We start from the raw sequence: 20,418 nt of genomic DNA on the forward strand, positions 1-20,418 counted from the left end.
GGTCAAGTGAAAAATAACCTGCCTATAATTTTCTTCAGGTGGTATTCAGTGATTTTGGAAGGTTTAGAGTAGATAGGAGCAGCCATTCTCAAGTTATAAGTGAACATACATACAGACATATACTTCATTTTATATATAGATATAGTAAAAGCTCTGTTATCCAGAATCCATTGCAAATGAGGGATGCTGGTTAATCAAATATGCCAGTGAATCAAATATGCCGTGTTTGGCCCCATGAAGGCTGCTTTGCTCTGGGCCATGGTCCACAAGGAAGAAGTGGGACTCAGCTTGTGGTGGCAACACCAGAAGTGGGCTCTCTGGTTTCACTTTTGCCCCGTTCCTTGGAAGGAAGATTTGTATTGACAGATGCTGGTTAGTCGAGCATTCTGGATGGTAAAGTGTTGGATAACATAGCTTTTGCTGTAGATTAAAGTGCCTCAGCTTTCTTCAGTTACAAAAGCTGGAGTATACAAGTCCTTGAGGCTGGATGCAGTACATCCGAGGGTGCTGAGGGAGTTGGCCAATGTGATTGTAGAGCTGCTAGCCATTACCTTTGAAAACTTGTGGCAATAGGGGGACGTCCCAGACAATTGGAAAAGGGCAAATATAGTGCCCATCTTTAACAAATGGAAGAAGGAGGATCTAGGGAACTACAGACCAGTCAGCCTCACCTTAGTCCTAGAAAAATCATGGAGCATGTCCTCAAGGAATTCATTTTTAAGGACCTGGAGGAGAAGAAAGTGAGCTGGAACAGTTGGCATGGATTCACCAATGGCAAGCCTTCTCTGACCAACCTGATTGCTTTCTATGATGAGATGACTGGATCCTCGGCAAGTTTGTGGATGACACGAAGGTGAAGGGAGTAGTAGATATGCTGGAGGGTAAGGCTAGGGTTCAGAGAGACCTGGAAAAATTGGAGGATTGGGTCAAAACAAATCGCATGAGGTTCAACAAGAACAAGTGCGAAGTCCTGAACTTCGGACAGAAGAATCCCATGTACTGCTACAGGCTTGGGACCAACTGGCTAATTAGCATTTCTGCAGAAAAGGACCTGGGAGTTACAGTGGACAATAAACTGAATATGACTCAACAGTGTGCCCTTGTTGCCAAGAGGGCTAACAGCATACTGTGCTGCATTAGGAGGAGTGTTAACTGCAGGTCGAGGGAAGTGATTCTTCCCCTCTATTTGGCACTGGTGAAGCCACACCTGGAGTACTGTGTCCAGTTTTGGGGTCCCTCACTACAGAAGGGATGTGGACAAGTTGGAGAGAATCTAGCAGAGGTCAACAAAAATGGTGAGGGGGCTAGGGCACATGATATCTGAGGAGAGGCTGAGGGAACTGGGCTTATTTAGTCTGCAGAAGAGAAGACTTGAAGGGAGATTTGATAGGAGCCTTCAACTACCTGAAGGGAGGTTCCAAACAGGATGGAGCTAGACTGTTCTCAGTGGTGGCCGATGACAGAAGAAGGAGCAATGGTTCAAGTTGCTGCAAGGGAAGTTTAGGTTGGATATTAAGAAAAACTGTCTCACTAGGAGGGTGGTGAAGCACTGGAATGGGTTCCCTAGAGAGGTGGTAGAATCTCCATCCTTGGAGGTTTTTAAGACCTGGGTTGACAAAGTCCTGCCTGGGATGATCTAGTTGGGGATGGTCCTACTTTGAGCAGGAGGTTGGACTAGATCAGTGGTTCTCAACCTTTTGTACCTTACGTACCACCTGCCGATCAACGCGAAAAAGTGAAACCGGGAGTCCCACCTTGGCACTTCTGGTTTTACTACCATGAGCCGAGTCCTACTTCTTCCTCACAGACCACAGCCCGGGAAAGCAGCTTGCGTGGGGCCTCCCTCCCTGTCCCCCAGCACACTGATGCCAGGGAGTCAAAGCCCCAACATACTGGATGTGGTGGGAGGGGCGGTGGCTGGAATTTCCAGCCCAAACAGGCAAAGACTCCTCCAGCCTGCCTGGTGAGGGTGTGGGGGGTGGACCAAAGTCAAAACACAGTACCCGCCTACCCCCTGCCCACGTCTTACTTGCCCCAAGGGGCACATGTACCATGGGTTGAGAAACAGTGGACTAGGTGACCTCCTGAGGTCCCTTCCAACCCTAATTTTCTATGATTCTATACACAAATTGGACATTCAGGACCCATTGATAGTATGTGGGACTTTCATGTGAAAATTTCACCCAGAGCCTTTTTTGAAACAAAGGTTTGATACTGCAGTCTATGCAGACTTTTAGTACAGAAGAGGTGAGAAATGCTACAACAGTGTTTTGAAAATGAGTTGAAGCCCTTTTATCTTTACCCACAAATACCAACTGCTTCGCAAGTGGCAAACGCTTATTTTCTTTCAGCTGATGGTGTCTCTTTTAGAGATGTACGTTATGTCTATAACAGCATTCAGAGTATTACAACATCACTAAACTAGACTACTGTTCCTTCTATTTTGGGAGCCAAAACAGTAAAGCCAACTTTATCTAGTCCATATGGCACCACACACAAATGGTTACATTGCAGATTCATTATAAAGGAGAATTCACATAATTGGAATCTTAGCACCTTTCAATGGATGTGCTTCAGGGATAGTGTCATGTGTACTTAAAAGGGAGCACTGCAAAATAAATTCTGGTTTTTTTGCTGAATTTCACAATCAAAACATGATTTTGTTATCACCCACGGTTGATATCTGGAAGCACCGAAAGCTGCTGAAAAATAAAAAACAAGTTGCAGCTTTCTCCATGCATCATTCCTGAAAAATGCTCATGTTGGAATTTGAACATTCTGTCTCTGTTAGACCATGAGATGCGACGTATACAACAATCACCTGATTCTTTTTTCCACTCAAAAAGCTTATATGATACCTCGGGGTTAAAGGTGACCAAAATCTCCCTTGACTCATAATGCTAAACAGCTGTAATAAAAAGGTCATTGTGCTAATACATAGCATTAATATATGTGTGGGTCAGGTGCCCCAAATGCCATAAAAGTTCTTAATGTTATCAATCTAAATATTAAAAATTAATTACTATTAACTTGCATTATTGAATTGAACCAGAGGTATACATTTTGTTAAAATGCATATTTAAATACAATGTTTTGATGTTTCAGTTCAGTGAATTTTCCTTTGTTTTAAACAGAAAAAGCCATTGTCTGCAATAATAAAAGAAGTCTGTGATGGGTAAGTTCTGCTCTGTATCTAGAAACTGGATATTATACTTTTTTTCATTGCTAAAATGAATAACAGGCATAGATTTTCTGCAGGATAATTCAGATGTCCATAGACACTGCTGATTAGTTTAATACATTTTGAAGTTGTTTTATCTTTAAACTTAGAATAGGTAATATCTTTTGAATCAATTGCTTGAAAAGCTGTGTATTGGTGTGGACTTATATTTATTTCTGTTAAGATGGAAACTTATTCCTATGCAGAAAGCCAACAAAATGCCTATGTATTGTATCAGTAGGCATGTCTACACAAGATATTTATTGTGCTAATATTAGATATTTAGATAATTTAGATATTTACTAATTAGCTCTGCAGTAAATGTCACATGTTTACACATGTACCTCTATTAGGCTGCAGTAAATGAATTTACTCTGCAGCAGGATAGTACTTAAATACAAGTACTATCCTGCTGCAGAGTAAAAAAAACTCTGTGCTACGCTGAAGCACCCTTATGCCCCAGCCAGCCCCTCTGCAGCACGTTGAGCCAGGCAGAGCAGTCCTAGGCTGGCAGGGTGACCCGTTGATTCCCCAGCCACCTGGGGCTGCTCTGACCTGGCTCAACGTACTGCCATCCTGAGCGCACATGTAAATGCGCCCCTGGGATCAATAAACTCTGGTGCAATAAGTACTGGAGTTTATTACATTGCATTAATATGTATGTGTAGCTGTGTCCAGTGAGTGATATTAAGTGTTGAAGGGAGAGAGTTTACCCTAAAACGTTAGAGTGCACCTACATTTATTGCCCAGATGTTCCAGTTCACAATTTAGGAGATCACTGAATAGACTGCAATATGTATTTTTAAGCTTAGCTGCTGTAACTGCTGTACAATTGTCTATTTCCTGGTAGTAGTGGCATGGAACTAAAATATTGAACATAATAAGCATGTTGCCAAGCTGGTATAACAATTAAGAAGCAGGAGAAACTGTAGCATTTTTAAATATTTAAACAGCATGTTTAATATGTGTAAAATAATGCTCTTTTAATGAATTTTATCCAGTATTATAGCAGAGCTGAAACTTATTTACAGTCATTTAAACTATAGCTAAAATATAGTAAAAATTAATTATTGTATTATTATTTGAATACTGTGTCCCTAGCACTGAGAATAACAACCCAAATTTCTCTTCAGTCACGGTTCCAGCACAAGGGTCTGACATTATAGAAACATTTATTGTAATGACTTCAGTGGGTCTCCCACGCTGATGAAAACTACACATTAGCATGCTTCTATATGAGACATTTTACTCGCTTAGAGCCAATTACTGTGCAGTAAGCATCACCGTCTACACATGCAGGTGCTTACTGCATAGTTAATTGGCTCTAATCATGAGTACATTTGCTACCTGTAAATACAAGTAGCAGATTTACTCCTGATTATGTATTGTTCAGTAGTGAATGTGTAGACAGCCAACCAGGAGCAAATGTGCTCTTGGTCAGCTGGCCAGCAGGAGGCGGGAAATTGCTTCCTTCCCCTAGAAGCTACCCACTGCTGGGGTGGGCTCTACCACTGGTGCCTGGGTGGGGACAATGTCCCTCTGCTGTGACAGCAGGGAGATCCTAGCCCCTGCTTCATGATCATAATTGGGGAGCGAGACCTGGGAGATTCTTATCTCTCAGCCCTAGCTCTGTAGTTGGGAGGGGGACGGGCTGCGGCTATGAGATGCAAATCTCCCAGCCCAGGCCCTGCAACTGTGGAGTTAAGGCTGTGAGATAAGAATCTTCCAGCCTGGACCCCATGACTCTGGAGCTATGGCTGTGAGATAAGAATTTCCCATCCCCCGCCCTGCAATCATGGAGCAGGGGCTGGGTGCTCCCTGCTGCCAAGACAGGGAGATGTTGTCCCTGCCTGGGCTCTGGTGGCAGAGCTCAACCTGGCAGTAGGCAGCTCCTGGGGGTAGGGAGCAATGACTCAGAACCTGGCAGGAGACAGCTGCCTCTTGGCAGCGTGTTCCCTGCCAGCCCCTAGTCTAGTATCCAGGGGGAGCCTAGAGCTGCTGGGGCTAGTGTGGGGCTGGGAGGGAGCGATCAGCAAATCTGCTCCTGTGTCCCTGCATGTGTAGATGCTTGCCCATGGTGGGTATACTCTACTAAACCCCAGAGCGTTTGCATGTTTAGATGGGCCCATAGTAATGTTCATGGGACTGAGCCAAAAATTCAGATCAAATATCTTTTATTTTAAACAATGTGCTACCATGCAGAATTTAATCTACTTCATACTTCAGCAATTTTGTCCCCACAAAATGTTTTATATTGAATTTTGGTATTTGAAATAAGTCTTTACATTTGTAGCATCTCTCTTAGTCTAACCCATGTGAAGCTTAGGTCTTTTGGTTTCAACTATTCAGACAGGGAGGAACAGAACTATATTATATTTAGCATTGGTATTTGTTTTTATTTTTCTCTCTCACTTTCCTTTGTTCACTGGACCCATTTAAAGCTATAGGTAGATGTAAGAAGCATGTGAGTAAAGTGGACTCTTGCTTGACAACTGTAAATTTCTATAATGCAAAAGTTTCTTTCTTTTACCTTTCTCTTTCTGATGCCATTATTTTCATATTTTAAGGTGGTCTCTTGCAAACCATGACTATTATGCACTGCAACATGCTGATGGTTCTAATTTCTACATTACGGAAAAGGTAGGTAAACTAATCCACCTTACTTCTGCATGTTCTATTAAAATGAATTTTGAAGCTCATATATAGAGGAGGAGAAAATATGTTTCTTTCTAAGTACCTAGACCAGCCAGTTTGGAATGAGTCAGCCTTACATCATTCTGCCTAGCTGTCTGAATTCTAGATGGAAACGTTGTAATACATTTCTACATCAGAACTGCAATACAAATATCTGAGTGCTTTTCAGTGGAATTTCCCATTTGTCAGGACTGGTCAATATGCTGCCACTGATTTCTTCTTTATTAATTGAGATGACTCTGAGCTGTAATTTCAGAAAATTTGTTGCATATTTAGAGCCACTAAACTACTGCTAATATCAGTGGGATGGTACAAAATGTAAAATGACACAGAATTTGGCTCAGAGCCAAATAAGGATTACAGTTTAAGCTTGGGGGCTAATCATGCCAACCCTTTTTGCTGAGTAGAGGGGTCTGTACACTTTGGCTATACTAGCAAAATATGGCTGCTGTAGTTCACTCCTTCCAGTAGCATTTTTACCACTGACCCTGTAGCCCTGGTTCAACTAAATAGCAATTGTTAAATGGTTCTATTTAAAAACAGCAGAGATGATGATTGTTGAATAATGACATACGGTTTTGTGTACTTTCTGTAAGAAATTCGAAGTCCAGGGAATAACATCATCCTAAATTGAAACTGACTCTTAAGATTGCAGTTCATTGGATATTTAGCTTCACAGATTGTTTAGTGCTTGCGTGAGCCAGTTCAGATAAGGGTAAAGTTAGTGTTATCTTACACTAAATTTAGTGTGATCTCTGAGCTTTGCCAGCTTGTAATGGTTTGTATAAAAACATTTCCATTTTTAAGCACTTTTTGTAATGTGCATGCATGAAGTGGAAGGAACGGGAGTTTGCAAACTTTAAATGCTAAAGGGTAAGAGTCAAAATCATGATTTGAACCTTACAATGTACTGCCTGATTACATGGAAGATTTCAAGCCTCATTGGGAACACAGAGTATAAATTAGTGGTTCCCAACCCTGGGTCGCGCCCAAATAAGGGTCACGGGGACAATGCTGGTGGTACCACACACAAAAGCACCCCATACCGGGAGCTTCTCCGGCCCCAGGCTGCCGTCGCAGCCGCAGTCCGCTCCCAGCAGCAGGTCACAGAAAACAAGGTTGGGAACCCCTGGTATAAACTAATGTATATGTTGTCCAACAGCATACGCTCTTTATTAATTAAGAATTGCCACTCATCAATAACTTGTCAGTTGATTGATTAAAATTTGTCTGATTGTTTTTAGAATTGCTGGTGTAAATATTTAAAAAATGTAAAATAAGACTGCTGTTCAGAGCTTTGATGTCTATGAAGTCTATTCACATTGCAGACATTCAATCCTTCAGCTGCTGGCATGTGTACATAGTCAGTATGCTATCAGGAGGAGGTTTACAGGAAATTGAAATATATAAGAATACAGTACTTTTAGGCTAAAGAAAGCTTCAGCACACTACTTCTGTTTTTTCTTAGTGGCTGATCTAGTTGAAACTAAGTGCAAGGACTGTGTAATGCTTGCCACCTCCCTATTACAAGCAGCACTTCCGTTCCAGCTTTGTATATGTTATTCTAGTTCAAATGTTTTAGATCCCCAGATACCCTGGCAATAAGTGATTCACAAAAATAAACAATTATGTAAGCATAAAGAGTAATTAATTATTGTAGCTCTACTAAAACTGGAATATGTAGTCAGAAAAGGATATAGTCATTTAAACATTTCTAGGTTCTACATGTATTTCCAGTGTAACCGCTGAGCTTGTTAAAATTACAACAATGAATTTGGTCTAAAGATTGCATGTGCTGTGGTGCTACAAAGATGGTATTCTTAACCTGGGCAGAAAAGGCCTGATCAAAAACTTGCTGAAATAAATAGGAAGATTCCCTGATTTCACCAGAGGACTCTGGAACATGTCCTGGTGGAGCTGCATATTTTTTTCTAGCTGTTTTCTTAATAGCAGTTTGGTTTTGTCCCAGCTGGGACTTCTGATGAATTGGGGAGATGCTTATTGTACGGTCACCAGCTGCTTAGTGTGTTCCAGTTAGAACTTGAGCTCATTTTACTTCCTCAGCTCAAAATAGTGGGTGGGAGGGGGAAGAGGAAGAAGGTGGGAGAAACTTTGACAGTTAAATGTGTAAAAAGACTGAATTTGGCAAGATGGTAGAGAGGCGGCCTACTAGATTGATTTGCTTATACTTTTTAAATGGACCACTTTCAGTTTTTCATGGAAAAGTTTGTCCCCCAGGCAACTTTCTCCATGTCCCCCAGCTGGTTGCAGGATCTCCCGCCTTTTCTTTTGTTCCTCTTTAAAAATTTAAATGGATAGATGCATCAAAGGGTTCCATGAAGGAAACTGTTGAAGTAATTAATTTAGGGAATGGCTGTTGTTCTTCTCTCTTCCTGAATTAAATAATGTGAATGCTTTTGCAAATCTCAGTAAATTGTGACACACATTTTCTAGCAAACAAGGCACAACTGAACTTGCTTGTTTGCATTCAATTGCTTCCAAGAAGCAAAATGTGAGCAATTACATAGACTATCTGAGTGGACAGAGCTGGGGGTACATTTATTCACACAGAACTCCTCAGCTTCACCTTCACCCTGGCTGATTGTGTCATGAAGATAATTCATGAGGGGTATCTGTTCCATTCACTAGAAAGTTTAGAGATTTTTAAATGTTTTTAGTTCATGTAAAGGCAGGGAAGGGACTAACGGTACTCTTTTGGGTGTACTGAAAGAAGATTTTGAGGAGTTTGTTTATTTCATCTTGGAAATATGTAGTGTGTCTGACACTGAGTCACAAAAATGAGAGAGAAAACAGCATTAAATGCCTCTAGTATTACTCAGATGTCTGTGACTTCAGTAAATGTTGTTCACTGTTTACCACTGCCCATTAGATGAAGGCTGTAAAGAGAGGCTGGTGCCCCTTCAACATGGTCTGCCCACCCTCTTCTTAGGAATGTGCTATTGCTTCCCAAAAGAATGCAGAAAAAACACTAGGGCTCATGCTAATCCTGTGTTCTTCAGGGAAGCTAATGAATAGCTGGAATAAAGCACTGATCACTTTAACTCTCATGCTGGACAATTTACTCTTGACTCTTATGGGAGGTGAGCACTAAAGCACATATAAATTATTTTGTGCCTTAAATAAAGATGAATCCTGCCCTATATAGGTGTTCAGAAGTCGTTTTTGCAGGTCATATTTGCTGAGTTTGTTGCTTGTTAATTTATGACCTTTCTGCTATAGATGCCTATTATAAGACTTGCTATATTTAAGTTCTTGGAAAGAAAAGAAACACAAAACTCTATATGAAGTAACATGAATCTTTTTATTTCATGAATATGAGACTGTTCATGGCTTACAATTATTTTTATTTTTGGGTGGTGAGAAGTACACAGGTGCTTTGGTTGTTATAAGGAGAACTCATATTTTTATATTTGATCTTCATTTTGACATGCTGCCTTTTTAAAAGAAAAAAACAAACAAGTTGTCCTCCCTCCACAGTAGAGTTACCATATGCCTGGGTTTTCCCAGACATGTCCTCTTTTTTGGCCTTTTTCCTCATGTCTGGGTGGGTTTTTAAAAATGAGAGCAAATGTCTAGGTTTTTGTTCTTCCTCTTCTCTTCCGGGCCAGCTGCAGGGGCAGGCTGCTATGGGTTGGGAGTAAAGGGTACTGGCAGGGCTGGGTGGCAGGGGGTTGTGGGTCGGGAGTGAGGGAGGCTGGCAGGGCAGGGGTTTAGGAGTGAGGGGCAGAGGCAGGGCATGGGCATATCATTGCCCTCCTCCCCACTTTTATATGCCTCTCCCTAAGATCACTAAGAATAAATCACTATTCTTCTCCCCTGCTGCTTTACACTTGAATAGCATACTTCCCCCAGCACACCTTGCTAGTAAGGTTGCTGCTGTTTTCTGCCTGCTCCCCTAGCACCAGCAGAGAGTATCAGTCTCCTTTAACCCCCTGTCCATGGCCTAAGACCATGGTTCTGTACTATATGTTTGAGATGAATGGCTATGATTAGGGTCCTACCAAAATTTTGGGTAGGCCCTGCAAAAAAGCATGAGCTCTGTGGGGAAAAAAAAATGGGGTCTGCGCTTTTGGCAGGCTCCATGGGGAAAAAAAAAAAAAACCTCACCGAAAATATAATACTGCCTTCCTCTGGGTTTCCAACAGTTCTTGTGGCTGTTGTGGCCACTTGGACTAGTATGATCAAGTTTGTGGCCTGGCGGTGAAGCCCGCCGTGGTGGTGGTGGTGGGGGGGGGGGGTGTGGTAAGGGGGAATGAGAGAAAGGGAGGTGAAGAGGAAGTTTGTTTTGATTGAACTTGAGAGAGGAGCAGGTATAAGCTAAAGGAAACCAAATCACCCTTTTTTTTTTTTTTTTTTTTAAATAAAAGTTCTCTCTGGAGTTTGTATCTTCTTTAAACATAATGCAACTTCATTCATTCATTTTTGACTGCAGTCAGGTTTTAGTCAGTCACATTTTTTTTGTTGCCATCAAGCTTATTTTTGACACCTGCAAAGACGCCCCATTTCTGTTTCTTTTGTACCACCTACGGTTTGCTTTCATTTGTAAAAATTTCACTTATGAACATCAGTGCATGAAAGAGGGAGTAGGCAGCGGGTTCTCTCCATTTATTTTGAGAACATTTTATATTTGTATTGTTTTACAATAACGTCAATACCTTGTTTTTCAACTTTTTGCTCCCTCCCCCCAAGTAGTCAGCTCCATAGTCCATTTGCAAATGCAATGCTCTGTTTTGTGAACATGAGTATAGTAACCAGCATTCCTTCTGTCTTAAAGGTACTTTTACTTGTGACCTATTTTTCAGTGAATAAAACCTGTAATTGTATACTCTGGTGAAATTCCACCACACCATTGTAAGCTCTGTATGTAGGAGGCTATGCAAATGATAGAACAAGAAATGAACCTTTTTGTAGTCTTTACTTTTTCATTACTGTTTCTGTTGAGCTGTATGCAAATGTGCTGAGTAACAGTAGGTTTCAGTGGTTGACCTAGGACTACTTATGCATTTTTAGAAAAATCTGAAAATGGGAGACAACATGGAAATTATTTAGTCCTAGTTATCTAGACCAGGATATCTAGTCTTGCCCTTTCAGTGTTACTGGCTGCAGCATATTCCCTGGGGAATACTGTTAACTGCTTGGTACAGTTTGTACTTCAAATGATAGGAAGCAATGGGGAGGTTCATCACTTCTTGGCAAACTGTGCCACTATTTGAGAAATCACTTTTAAAATTCTTGCTTGTGTTCCTCATACATTTTCTTCTGGAAAAAAAAAATCATTCTTTTATTTCTACTACTTGGATTAGTATGAATAAGTGGCATTCCTCCTGTTTTCTTGCATCTTCTTGATGATTAGCCACTTGATTAGCTTTTTTAGCATCTTGGAGGAGGAGGTTGTTGTGGCAGTGGTGTGTATACATTTGTAAGCCTCTGCTTCATGTTTACTTCATCCATATATATCAGTCTTTGTAGTTTCAGTCATTTTTGCCTCTACTTTTTGACAGGGTGTATCTTGCTGTTGCATTCTGGTCCAGCATTAATGCAGATATGCTCAAGCCAGAGCTATTTAGACACTGCCTTGATTCCAGTTATTCAACTGAAAATTTCAACAGAATTGACTTTTGTATGTATATATGTAAATCTTTAATGTGTGGAAAATTGTCTTATATATTGAATATTCATGTTAAATGCCTTGACCTTTATCTTTTAAGAGTTTTACCTAGGTTGATAGACAACTCTGCCTTATTGGCAAAATTCTGTTGAAAATTTTCACTTATTAGAATATTACCGTTGTATCTGCTAATATATTTGGTGTGGAGCATGCATTTTCCACTTGCTTTGAAAATGTACTCATCCTTTATTTTGGATGTATGTGCAAATACTGTTTTTATCTCTGTAGACTGCTGTACTTTAAATAATAAAACCCTCCAAATCCTTTCCAATTCACACCTAAAACCTGTCCTGCCAATACCATAAACTTACTTGGGGGAAGGGGAAGTCTTTCCTTAGCAGAATGGTCCATCCCTTAAAGAGGGAACAATCAGCCTTGTTAAGGAAACTCATGTGGTCACATCTGGAGTACTGTATCCAGGAATCTTTGGCCCCCCTCTGCAGAAAGGATGTGGAGAAATCGGAGAGTGTCCAGCGGAGGGCAGTGAAAATGGTGATGGGGCTGGGGCATGTGACTTCTGAGTAGATGCTGAGGGAGCTAAGTTAATTTAGTCTGGAGAAGAGAAGACTGAGAGGGGATTTAATAGCAGCCTTCAATTACCTGAAGGGGGGTTCGAAACAGGGTGGAGCTAGACTGTTGTCAGTGGTGGCAGATGACAGAACAAGGAGCAATGGTTTCAAGTTGCAGCAAGGAATGTTTAGGTTAGATATTAGGAAAAACTTTCTCACTAGAGGGGTAGTAAAACAGGTTACCCAGAGAGGTGGTGGAATCTCCATCCTGGGAGTTTGACATGGCTAGACAAGCCTTTGCTGGAATAATATAGTTAGGGCTGGTCCTGCCTTGAGCAGGGGGTTGGAATAGATGACCTTCTGAGGTCCCTTCCAACCCTAACTTTCTCTGATTCTCTGACTTGGGTAAAGAGGGAGTATCTCACTGGGGGTTTTAAAAGCTCCCTGAAGAGAAACTAAGCTGTGAAGGGAACAGTTGGCTGCAAGGCATAGAGCCAGGCTGCTATCAGAGCAGAAAGGAGCTTTTCTCCTAGTGTCCAGGAGAGGACACAAGGATGTTGTTGTAGTTCTGTTTATTTCTTTGCTCTAAGATTTGAATTTGCTTAGGAGAACTGGCTGAGGATCTCATAAGTGCTCAGACTCTTCTGCAGAAGCCAGCAGGTAAAAATAACCTAGACTCTGAGGCTTACCTGAACCAAATTGTAGAATCAGCAAGATGGAGAGGAGACGATATGAAATGATGAAAATGTATTTAATAGAATAGATTTCAGTACAGAATTTCTATATGGATTGATCTTGCTATAAGTAACCTGCCCACTTTTCTGGTGCATGTTGGAAGTTGTATTTTTTCTGAAATAACTGCCTTATTATGTAGTGTAATCTTAAAAAGACATGCTAAAACTTTTTTAAAAATTTACTTGTATATTATACTACTGTTACCCCTCTACAGAGCAATTAATAGTTGTCAACTTCCCATTGGATAGTAAGTCAATGATTTAAAGTTTATGTATGTTTTTGTTTAATTTATCCTACTATAGCTGTCCTTGAACAGCTTTGGGCAAATGCCACATAGACAGTTTACCCTCCCCCCACCCTCCCCTTTAGAAACCTTGGCCAAATCACTGATTCTGGTTCTCAGAGGAAATGTTCCTCCAAATGTTTCTAACCAGTAACGAGTAAGGTAGAACACTTCTCTTCCTGTTCACAACAGCTCCCTCAAAACAAAACTTTACAAAATGAGTAATACACTCATTTCTTCTCATTCTGAGCGTTGCTCACATGCCAAGAGAAAGAACTTGCAATTTATGTGGGCCTCTCTTAACTTCCAATGCAATAATACCATAGATTGATTTAAAAAAAAAAAAACCGACAAAAAATCTTAGAAAACCTAAGTTAGTGTAAGAATGATGTTGTACCTGTGATGGTCCAGAGAACCTGTCTGTTATTTTCAGTGTATACTGTTCGATTGCCATTGCATTGTGTTCCATTTGGACAGTGAACAGTGAGAAAGTCATGGAGATATTCATTAAATATATTTCATAATCCCTAAAGGTGAAAAATGCTTTGGCATTTTGGAGAGAAGTTCAGTGAAAAGAAAAGACCAAACAAAGGAACAGTTATTATTGGCTGTAAACGTATACATTTGTAAATGTGTAAGTTTGGGATTTCTTAAAGCTGAGCATAAAATGAGCCACGCTCAAAAATGTTTGCTCAGTTCTGAAAAATGAGTTGAATGCTGAGTGAGCTATACCACAAGAACCAAAGTCTTTAGGTGGCTTTCCCCAAATATGCTAGGAAAGCATTCCATTCCAACCCATTGCAGCAAGTGAAATCATGAGGCATTTAAGAGATACAAGAGATTGATGGGACATTTATATGACAAAGTAAACATTTTGTTTGGCTTGGCAAATTTTTAAGTGGCTTTCCAGCAAAACCCTTTCTAGATAGCTTAGCTATTTTGATGACATCTGAGTACATATCTTCATCCCGTTTCAGGCTTCAGGGTCCGCTTTTAAATTTTCCTGGGACTTCTAGACACTACCTCAACTAAAAAACAAACACACCTAAGAACACATGTTAAAGGGATGGCACAGAAGAATAATGAGCATGGTAATAGAGAAATTTTGAAAAGGAAATTTAACTGATTTGCTTGTGTATTCCTCCTTTGATTACAGCGAATGCACTCTTATTTAGACCCCTTATATTAATGACTATTTTTTAAACTGCAGGCGAAAGATGAAAACTTAAGATACTATTGTGCCTGTCAGGGGAACTTGGCATATGATTCTGTCTGAAACCTGAAGAAATCTCTGTTGGACAATAACATGAAATAAAAAGGCCAAATGTTTACAATATATGTAAGCAAAATATGTTTTGATATGTCACTATACAATGATACATACATTCCTCTTATATCCTGAACTCAAATGTAAGTATAGTGAAATGAAGCTCCTTCCAAAGTCACTTTTTATATATTTTAGTTGTGGTATTCACATACACTATGACGAGAATAGGGATTGTTAGGTGTTGCATAGTAGTACAATAGAGGGAAACAATGTACTGTCTGGTCTCCTGCTAGACGTTATTGTGTAAAAAGTACTCCTTATTTTGGCTCTCACATGACTGTTACGTACTTTTAGGTGACCATTTTAAAGAATCTCTTGCTGTAGAAGAATATTAAACTTCTTTAGCTTTTTTTTTTAAATCCATCTCCTCACTGACCAAGTTGCTGTTCTAATGTGGGTCAGCCATCTTAATGATATTTATGAATCCAGTGCACATCTGAGAAACAGATTGCTCGTTTTCCAAGGATATCAAATGCATTTTACATTCTAGATTAGTGGCATATCCTGCCTAGATAACAATGACACTTATTCTGAGTGCCAAAGCCTAGATGTTGTGCTCAAATGACATTCTGTTACCCTGAATGAAAACCCCATGAACAGTCTCCCTAGCACTAAGCAGATTAGCTGTATATAAATGTTTCAATTGAAATTAACTAACGGCATGATGCAGTACCCAGTATGCTAATGTAGAAAATCCTCTTGGTTTAATTGTGAGTTTACAGACTGTTTCCTTGTAGGCTCTTAAGTCATTATATAGAATGGATAAACAAAATTGGATTTTTGATTGGCGTATATCTAGCCTCTCTTATGTTTTGGCCAGCCTGCTGTGTTTTTATAGCTGGTGCTTTGAATAAATTCAGCCAGAAGGTGTAAGCAATGTTCCCTAAATCCTCGTCTACACTATGATTTTACAGACTACTGATTTTCAATACATCTAGCTCCACTAGTGATGGCACCAATACAAGTTGTAACATAGGAAATGCACCTTGCTCTAAGAAATATGTGATAGCTCTGTGTTAAAAATGTTTTTACTTTGTCTAGGCTACAGCTTCTGATACTTATTGGGAACTTTTGGGCCTGAAAACCTTAGTGTAGGCTCAGGTTGGTCAACAAGCAGGAAAGTACCAAACAAAATCTCTTATAGCACTTCTTGTGTGGTATGGTCTCTCTCTTCTGTACGTTTGTTTCTTGTACTGACACACATTTTACTTCAGCATGTATTTACCTAATCGGTTTTTCTATCTATACCGCCATAGTCTATGAGCTGCACCCAGGCACCTAGAAATCATTTCAGCAATCACTTCCTGTCTTCAAAGACCATAAAAAAAATTACTTGATTACTTGATAATGGATTTTTTTCTCCTGGCTTGCTTGTTGGATTTTGGCCTTACCTGGGAAAAAAATGTGTACCTGTCTAAGTGAGTTAAATTCATAAAAAAAATTGTTCAGATACTAATATTTCAGGCTTTTTGAGGCTGAGCTTATGTTGGTGCATTTCTCACAAGTTCCTTGGAAATGACAGAATTCAGCTGGAGCATGACATGACATGCCCCAGTCCTCATCTGAAGTTTAGCCTTACATGGGAGATAACAAACTGAACTGTAGCTGGCAGACTCCTTCCCTTTCTCCCACCCTCTCTCCCCTTTTGGGGCAGAAGCAGATAACTGGTTTCATAGGAGGGGATGGAGAAGCAGAAAGAGCTCAGCAGGTCAGGGCAACTCCACTCTCCTGTGAACAGTGGGACCAGCCCCTCTGTTTCTCCTCTCTCCCTTGCAACACTTGCCCTGGGCAGGAGAAGACTGAGGGGAAAAACTATACTATACTGCAGCTACTCTCTGGCCTGGAAGAGCAGGTGAGGAACCCTAAGGCTAGGGACAGACATTCAAAAAACCTGAGCGTGAATTGATTCACTCTTTGCAGGTTAGTTTAAGCTGTGCAGCTTAAACTGATTAACTGGACAGACATTCTTTGTTAAATCAGGCAGTGCAGGCACATACCTGCAATGGCTCAAACCAGAAGCCAGGGGGTGCTAGAGCATGCCTGCCAGCCACTGCCAATGGGGAGGGTAGAGAAATGCCCTCCAAAACTCTTACCCCTCCCTGCTGGAGCAGAGGGGTCGTGGCCAGGCGCACCAGCCTGGGGCTAGCATGACACAAGGGATGACAACCACCAGCCTGGTGGTGGAGTGGGAGGCGGGGAGGGGGGGGAAACTGCTGCCAGACTGAGGAGTGGGCATGGGGAAGAAGTCCTTTCTCTAAAGCAAACATGTATTGAACACAGCGATTTGCGAAGCATACAGCAGGAAACTACCAAAAAATCTTTACCTAAACTGAGATATAGCCCAGTAAAATACAGTATATACAGCTTAGTCTAACTTAAAATGTAAAGCAGGAAGACAAGAGAGAACAGTGCATATGTCTTACTAAACCTGAGAGCAGAATGTCCTTAGAGCCAGGCATTCAGAAATGTTTGTTTAGGTTTTACAGGTTCCACTTTATAATGTAAATATAGCTCTCTGCATTCTTTGGTCTGCAACTTCCAGCCAGAAGCTATCTGCAACTTCCCTTAACTCCATCTCCAGCACATATGTGTGATGATTGTTAGGTCTTTGCCAACACTTCCCACCTCTTAGTCTGGTCCTGCAGGTCTTAGCTCTGGGCTCATAGGTGCAGGTCTTGTCTCTCTCCCTTGCTCCATGAGCTCTGTGGAATGAATCCCCACCTTGGCTGCAGGCAAGGACAGAGGGAGGAACTAACTCTGTCTTTGCCTAGCTGCAAGAAAGCCGTGGAGGTGTAGCTGGGACTGGCAAACAGGGTTTGCCAGCAGAGAGGGGAGGGGATGGAGGGAGGAATTTGCCTCAGGGGCCATGACAGGCCAGCATCTGGCCACGCCCCACACGCAAGGGAGCAAAGGGGACTATTTGACGTCCTTATTTCACAGAGAAAAAAACGCTAGTCTCTGTGGGCCACCACTGGGTGGGTGGCCAGCGTGTTTTGACATCCGCTGGATCTCTGCCGAAGAGCAGGTCCAGCCATGGTCTTTCAGTGTCTCTAAAATCTAGGTGCTGCCACTGGGTTTAGGCGGCCAGTGCCTTAAACAAGGGGAGCAAAGGGGAGGGGCCATCCCTGTTGTAGAGCAGAGAGCCCCACCCAGCCCAGAGAGCATTCAGGGATGCTGGGGGGGTCTCTGATTTAACTTAAACCAGCAAGGCGTCTGGGACAGACATTGCATAAACTGGTTTGAGCCAAATCAGTTAAGTCTGATACTACATTCAACCAGGTTTATCTCAAACCGGTTTCGGCCATTTTCAAACTGGTTTATGTGCACAGAATGTCTGTTCTGTTACAGTTTTAAACCAGTTTCTGATCACTTAAACCAGTTTCTGTTTCTCAACCTCCTAGGCTCCTGTGGAGCAGCTGGCTGGGATGCAGTGTGCTTCAAGACAGGAGAGCAGTCAGCCCAGGGCTGGTAGCCAGCAGCCCAGGGCTCTGCAGTGCAGCCTCCATGCTGAGGCATAAGGAGATGGGGAGTAGTTGGCCTAGGGCTGCCTGCTCCCCCGTCTCGAGGCACACTGCACCTCAGTCAGCTGGGGAGTGGCTGACTGAGGCACAGGGCTCTGTAGCATGTGGAGACATGGGAACAGTCAGCCCTGGGCTGCCTGGTCCATCTCCATGTTTGTCCTGGCACATGCTGCTTTGGCATGCTTTGCACCATTTTTTTCTTCAGGGTTGTTTTTTTTGGTGGTTTTTTGGGTTTTTTTGCTACCGAGAAATCCCAGTAGCAAATTTGCCCTCGTGCTGCAAATTAGCAGTGCTGCACACAGTTTAACATGCAATGTGTGCAGTTTGTGGTGTCATTTAGGTTTATGGCAACACAAATTCCATGTGGGTGCACGTCTGGATCTGGCCCTGATGTTTTGATCTCTTAAGGTGTGGCAATACTGAAAGTGCCTCTTATAAAAAGTAGGCACAATTTTAAAATGAATTATTTTTGAAGAGAAATAAAAATGTCTGCTAGTTTAACCAAAGAAGATAAAATTTACACCCAAGACAAAACGTACAATATTGTTGTGTAAACTCTGTGCCGAAAATGGCAAGTTTGGAAGTGATCTCCTGCAAGAATGAAGAGCATAGTCCAGATATAACTTTGTAAAAGTGGTCTCCAGTGCTCTTAAACCTCTCCTGTTATTCAGTAATGTAATTGTTGCTGTGAAAAGTAGCTGTTATGGAAGAACCAGCTCTTGCATGGAAAGGTGAACTCATGGTAGCTAATGCCAATTTCATGGAGGGCTTTGAATACTGGGAGAGAAACTGTTTACTGGAGTATGACTAAGTCACTTACCTTGGCTTTAAGGAGGAGGCATTTTTGATTTGATGTGTATTATATGGGGGGAAGGGAAATTAGGGAGAATCACTTTGAAAGAAAAATCAGATTGGTTTGTAAGTCTATGAAACCATCTGCATCACACTTATTAGAACCTGCTTCTCTGGGACGTACTGAATTTTTGGTCAAGGGAACTGGATTATCTCATATCTTTCAAAAACTGTTATGGAATCTTCAGTTCCCCCTGGAATCATCATTTAGTTTAGCATATTATTAGAGCTTAACCAAAGGCAAAAGTTTAATCTCATCTCTGTGTCTGCCCACAGTTTAAGAGAATGACTCGTTGTATATTTCAGTGTGCAGAGTAGCAATGGATACACATTATGTTGTCTTAGCTCTTCAGTATGAACTCTCTTTCTCTCCGTGAGGGTGGGTGCAAAGTCGTGGTGGGCAGAGCTCAGTGGCTGGTTCCAGTGGTTTAAGTCAGCATGTTCTTGTTATAGGAAATTGAGAGCCAGTGGGATAATTTTTAAACACTGCAGATGTTTAATGATAGGTTTCAGCAAACTTACAAACTCCTCAGCTATGCAGTCCAAGATTAGAGCCAGACGTCGTGGAAAGTTATTTATGTATATTACATAGTATATTTCAAAGAAATATTTAAAATTGCCAATGGAAGCTAAACTCCGCAATACATGAAGTCATTCTTAAAGTCTGAATCCTAAAATGGTTCAGATTTGCGTTTGATATGAAAAATACATATATATCGTTTGTAACTACATGCATACATGAGAGAGCATACGTTTATGCTGGGGTGGATAGGTATTCATAGGCTTATATACAGAGGAAATACTGTTGCTGGTTTAATGTTGCATTCAAAGTGTGTTGCATCTCCTGGTACAAGTCTGAAATAAAACTTGGATTTTCTCTTTCAGAATCGTAATGAAATAAAAAATGGAGCTATCCTTCGATTAACAACCTCTCCAGTAAGTTACCTTATCATTTGCTCTCCTTTGGCTCTTCCGTAGTGATGTTTGGTTAGGGGAATCATTATAACCTTGGGGTTGTTAAGGAAAAATTGCAGTGAATTTAAGCTTTTTTGAAATTGAGAGCCTAAAAACAGTAGTTCTCTACCTTTTTGGGGGTCTGACTCAGAAAATGGTGTGAAATACTGCCCTGTGACTACCATGTGCCATGGTCTATCTGGAAGGGACTGTGGGAGTTTGGCCACTTGTACTATAGGTTCCATCAGAAACATTTCCTCTGTTCGCAGCTGGGAAGGAGGGCAGGAGGACTAAATGCAATGATGGTAGAGTGATGAGGGAGGAAGGTAGACTGAGAGAGCTGTTCCTTAGCTCCCTTGCCTTCCTTGCTTTGACCTTGCGAGAGTGAGATTTTTGTCTTATTTACTTTAACATACTTCATTGTCTCAAATGATGGGGTTGACCCACAGAAAAATCCCTCCCCTTGCTACTTTGGCATAGCAACTCTTTTTCTCTTTCTCTCTATTCTTTTTTTTTCTTTTTGGGAGCAGGAGAACAGATTGAGAGAGATGTAGAGCAAACTTTTGTATTGTATACCTGTGCCACAGATACAATACTTAGCACATTGCTAAGAGCTGATGAGACATTTTACATT

General features: G+C 41.3%; 1 protein-coding gene across 6 annotated transcripts in view; it reads left to right on the plus strand.

Annotated features, from left to right (window-relative positions):
• The window catches only part of ELMO1 (engulfment and cell motility 1), a 464,393-nt gene that overhangs the window by 108,397 nt on the left and 335,578 nt on the right, over positions 1-20,418 (plus strand). For 5 of the 6 annotated variants that reach the window (XM_019483404.2, XM_019483406.2, XM_059728682.1 and 2 more), the window contains exons 4-6: positions 3,135-3,175; positions 5,788-5,860; positions 19,716-19,766. In XM_019483404.2, the coding sequence (XP_019338949.1) occupies positions 3,135-3,175; positions 5,788-5,860; positions 19,716-19,766 (165 nt within the window). The remainder of the gene's footprint in view (positions 1-3,134; positions 3,176-5,787; positions 5,861-19,715; positions 19,767-20,418) is intronic. The other variant, XM_019483405.2, reaches the window with a different exon arrangement.

The sequence above is a fragment of the Alligator mississippiensis genome, chromosome 5 (assembly GCF_030867095.1).
Source record: "Alligator mississippiensis isolate rAllMis1 chromosome 5, rAllMis1, whole genome shotgun sequence".
Classification (NCBI taxonomy): domain Eukaryota; kingdom Metazoa; phylum Chordata; order Crocodylia; family Alligatoridae; genus Alligator; species Alligator mississippiensis.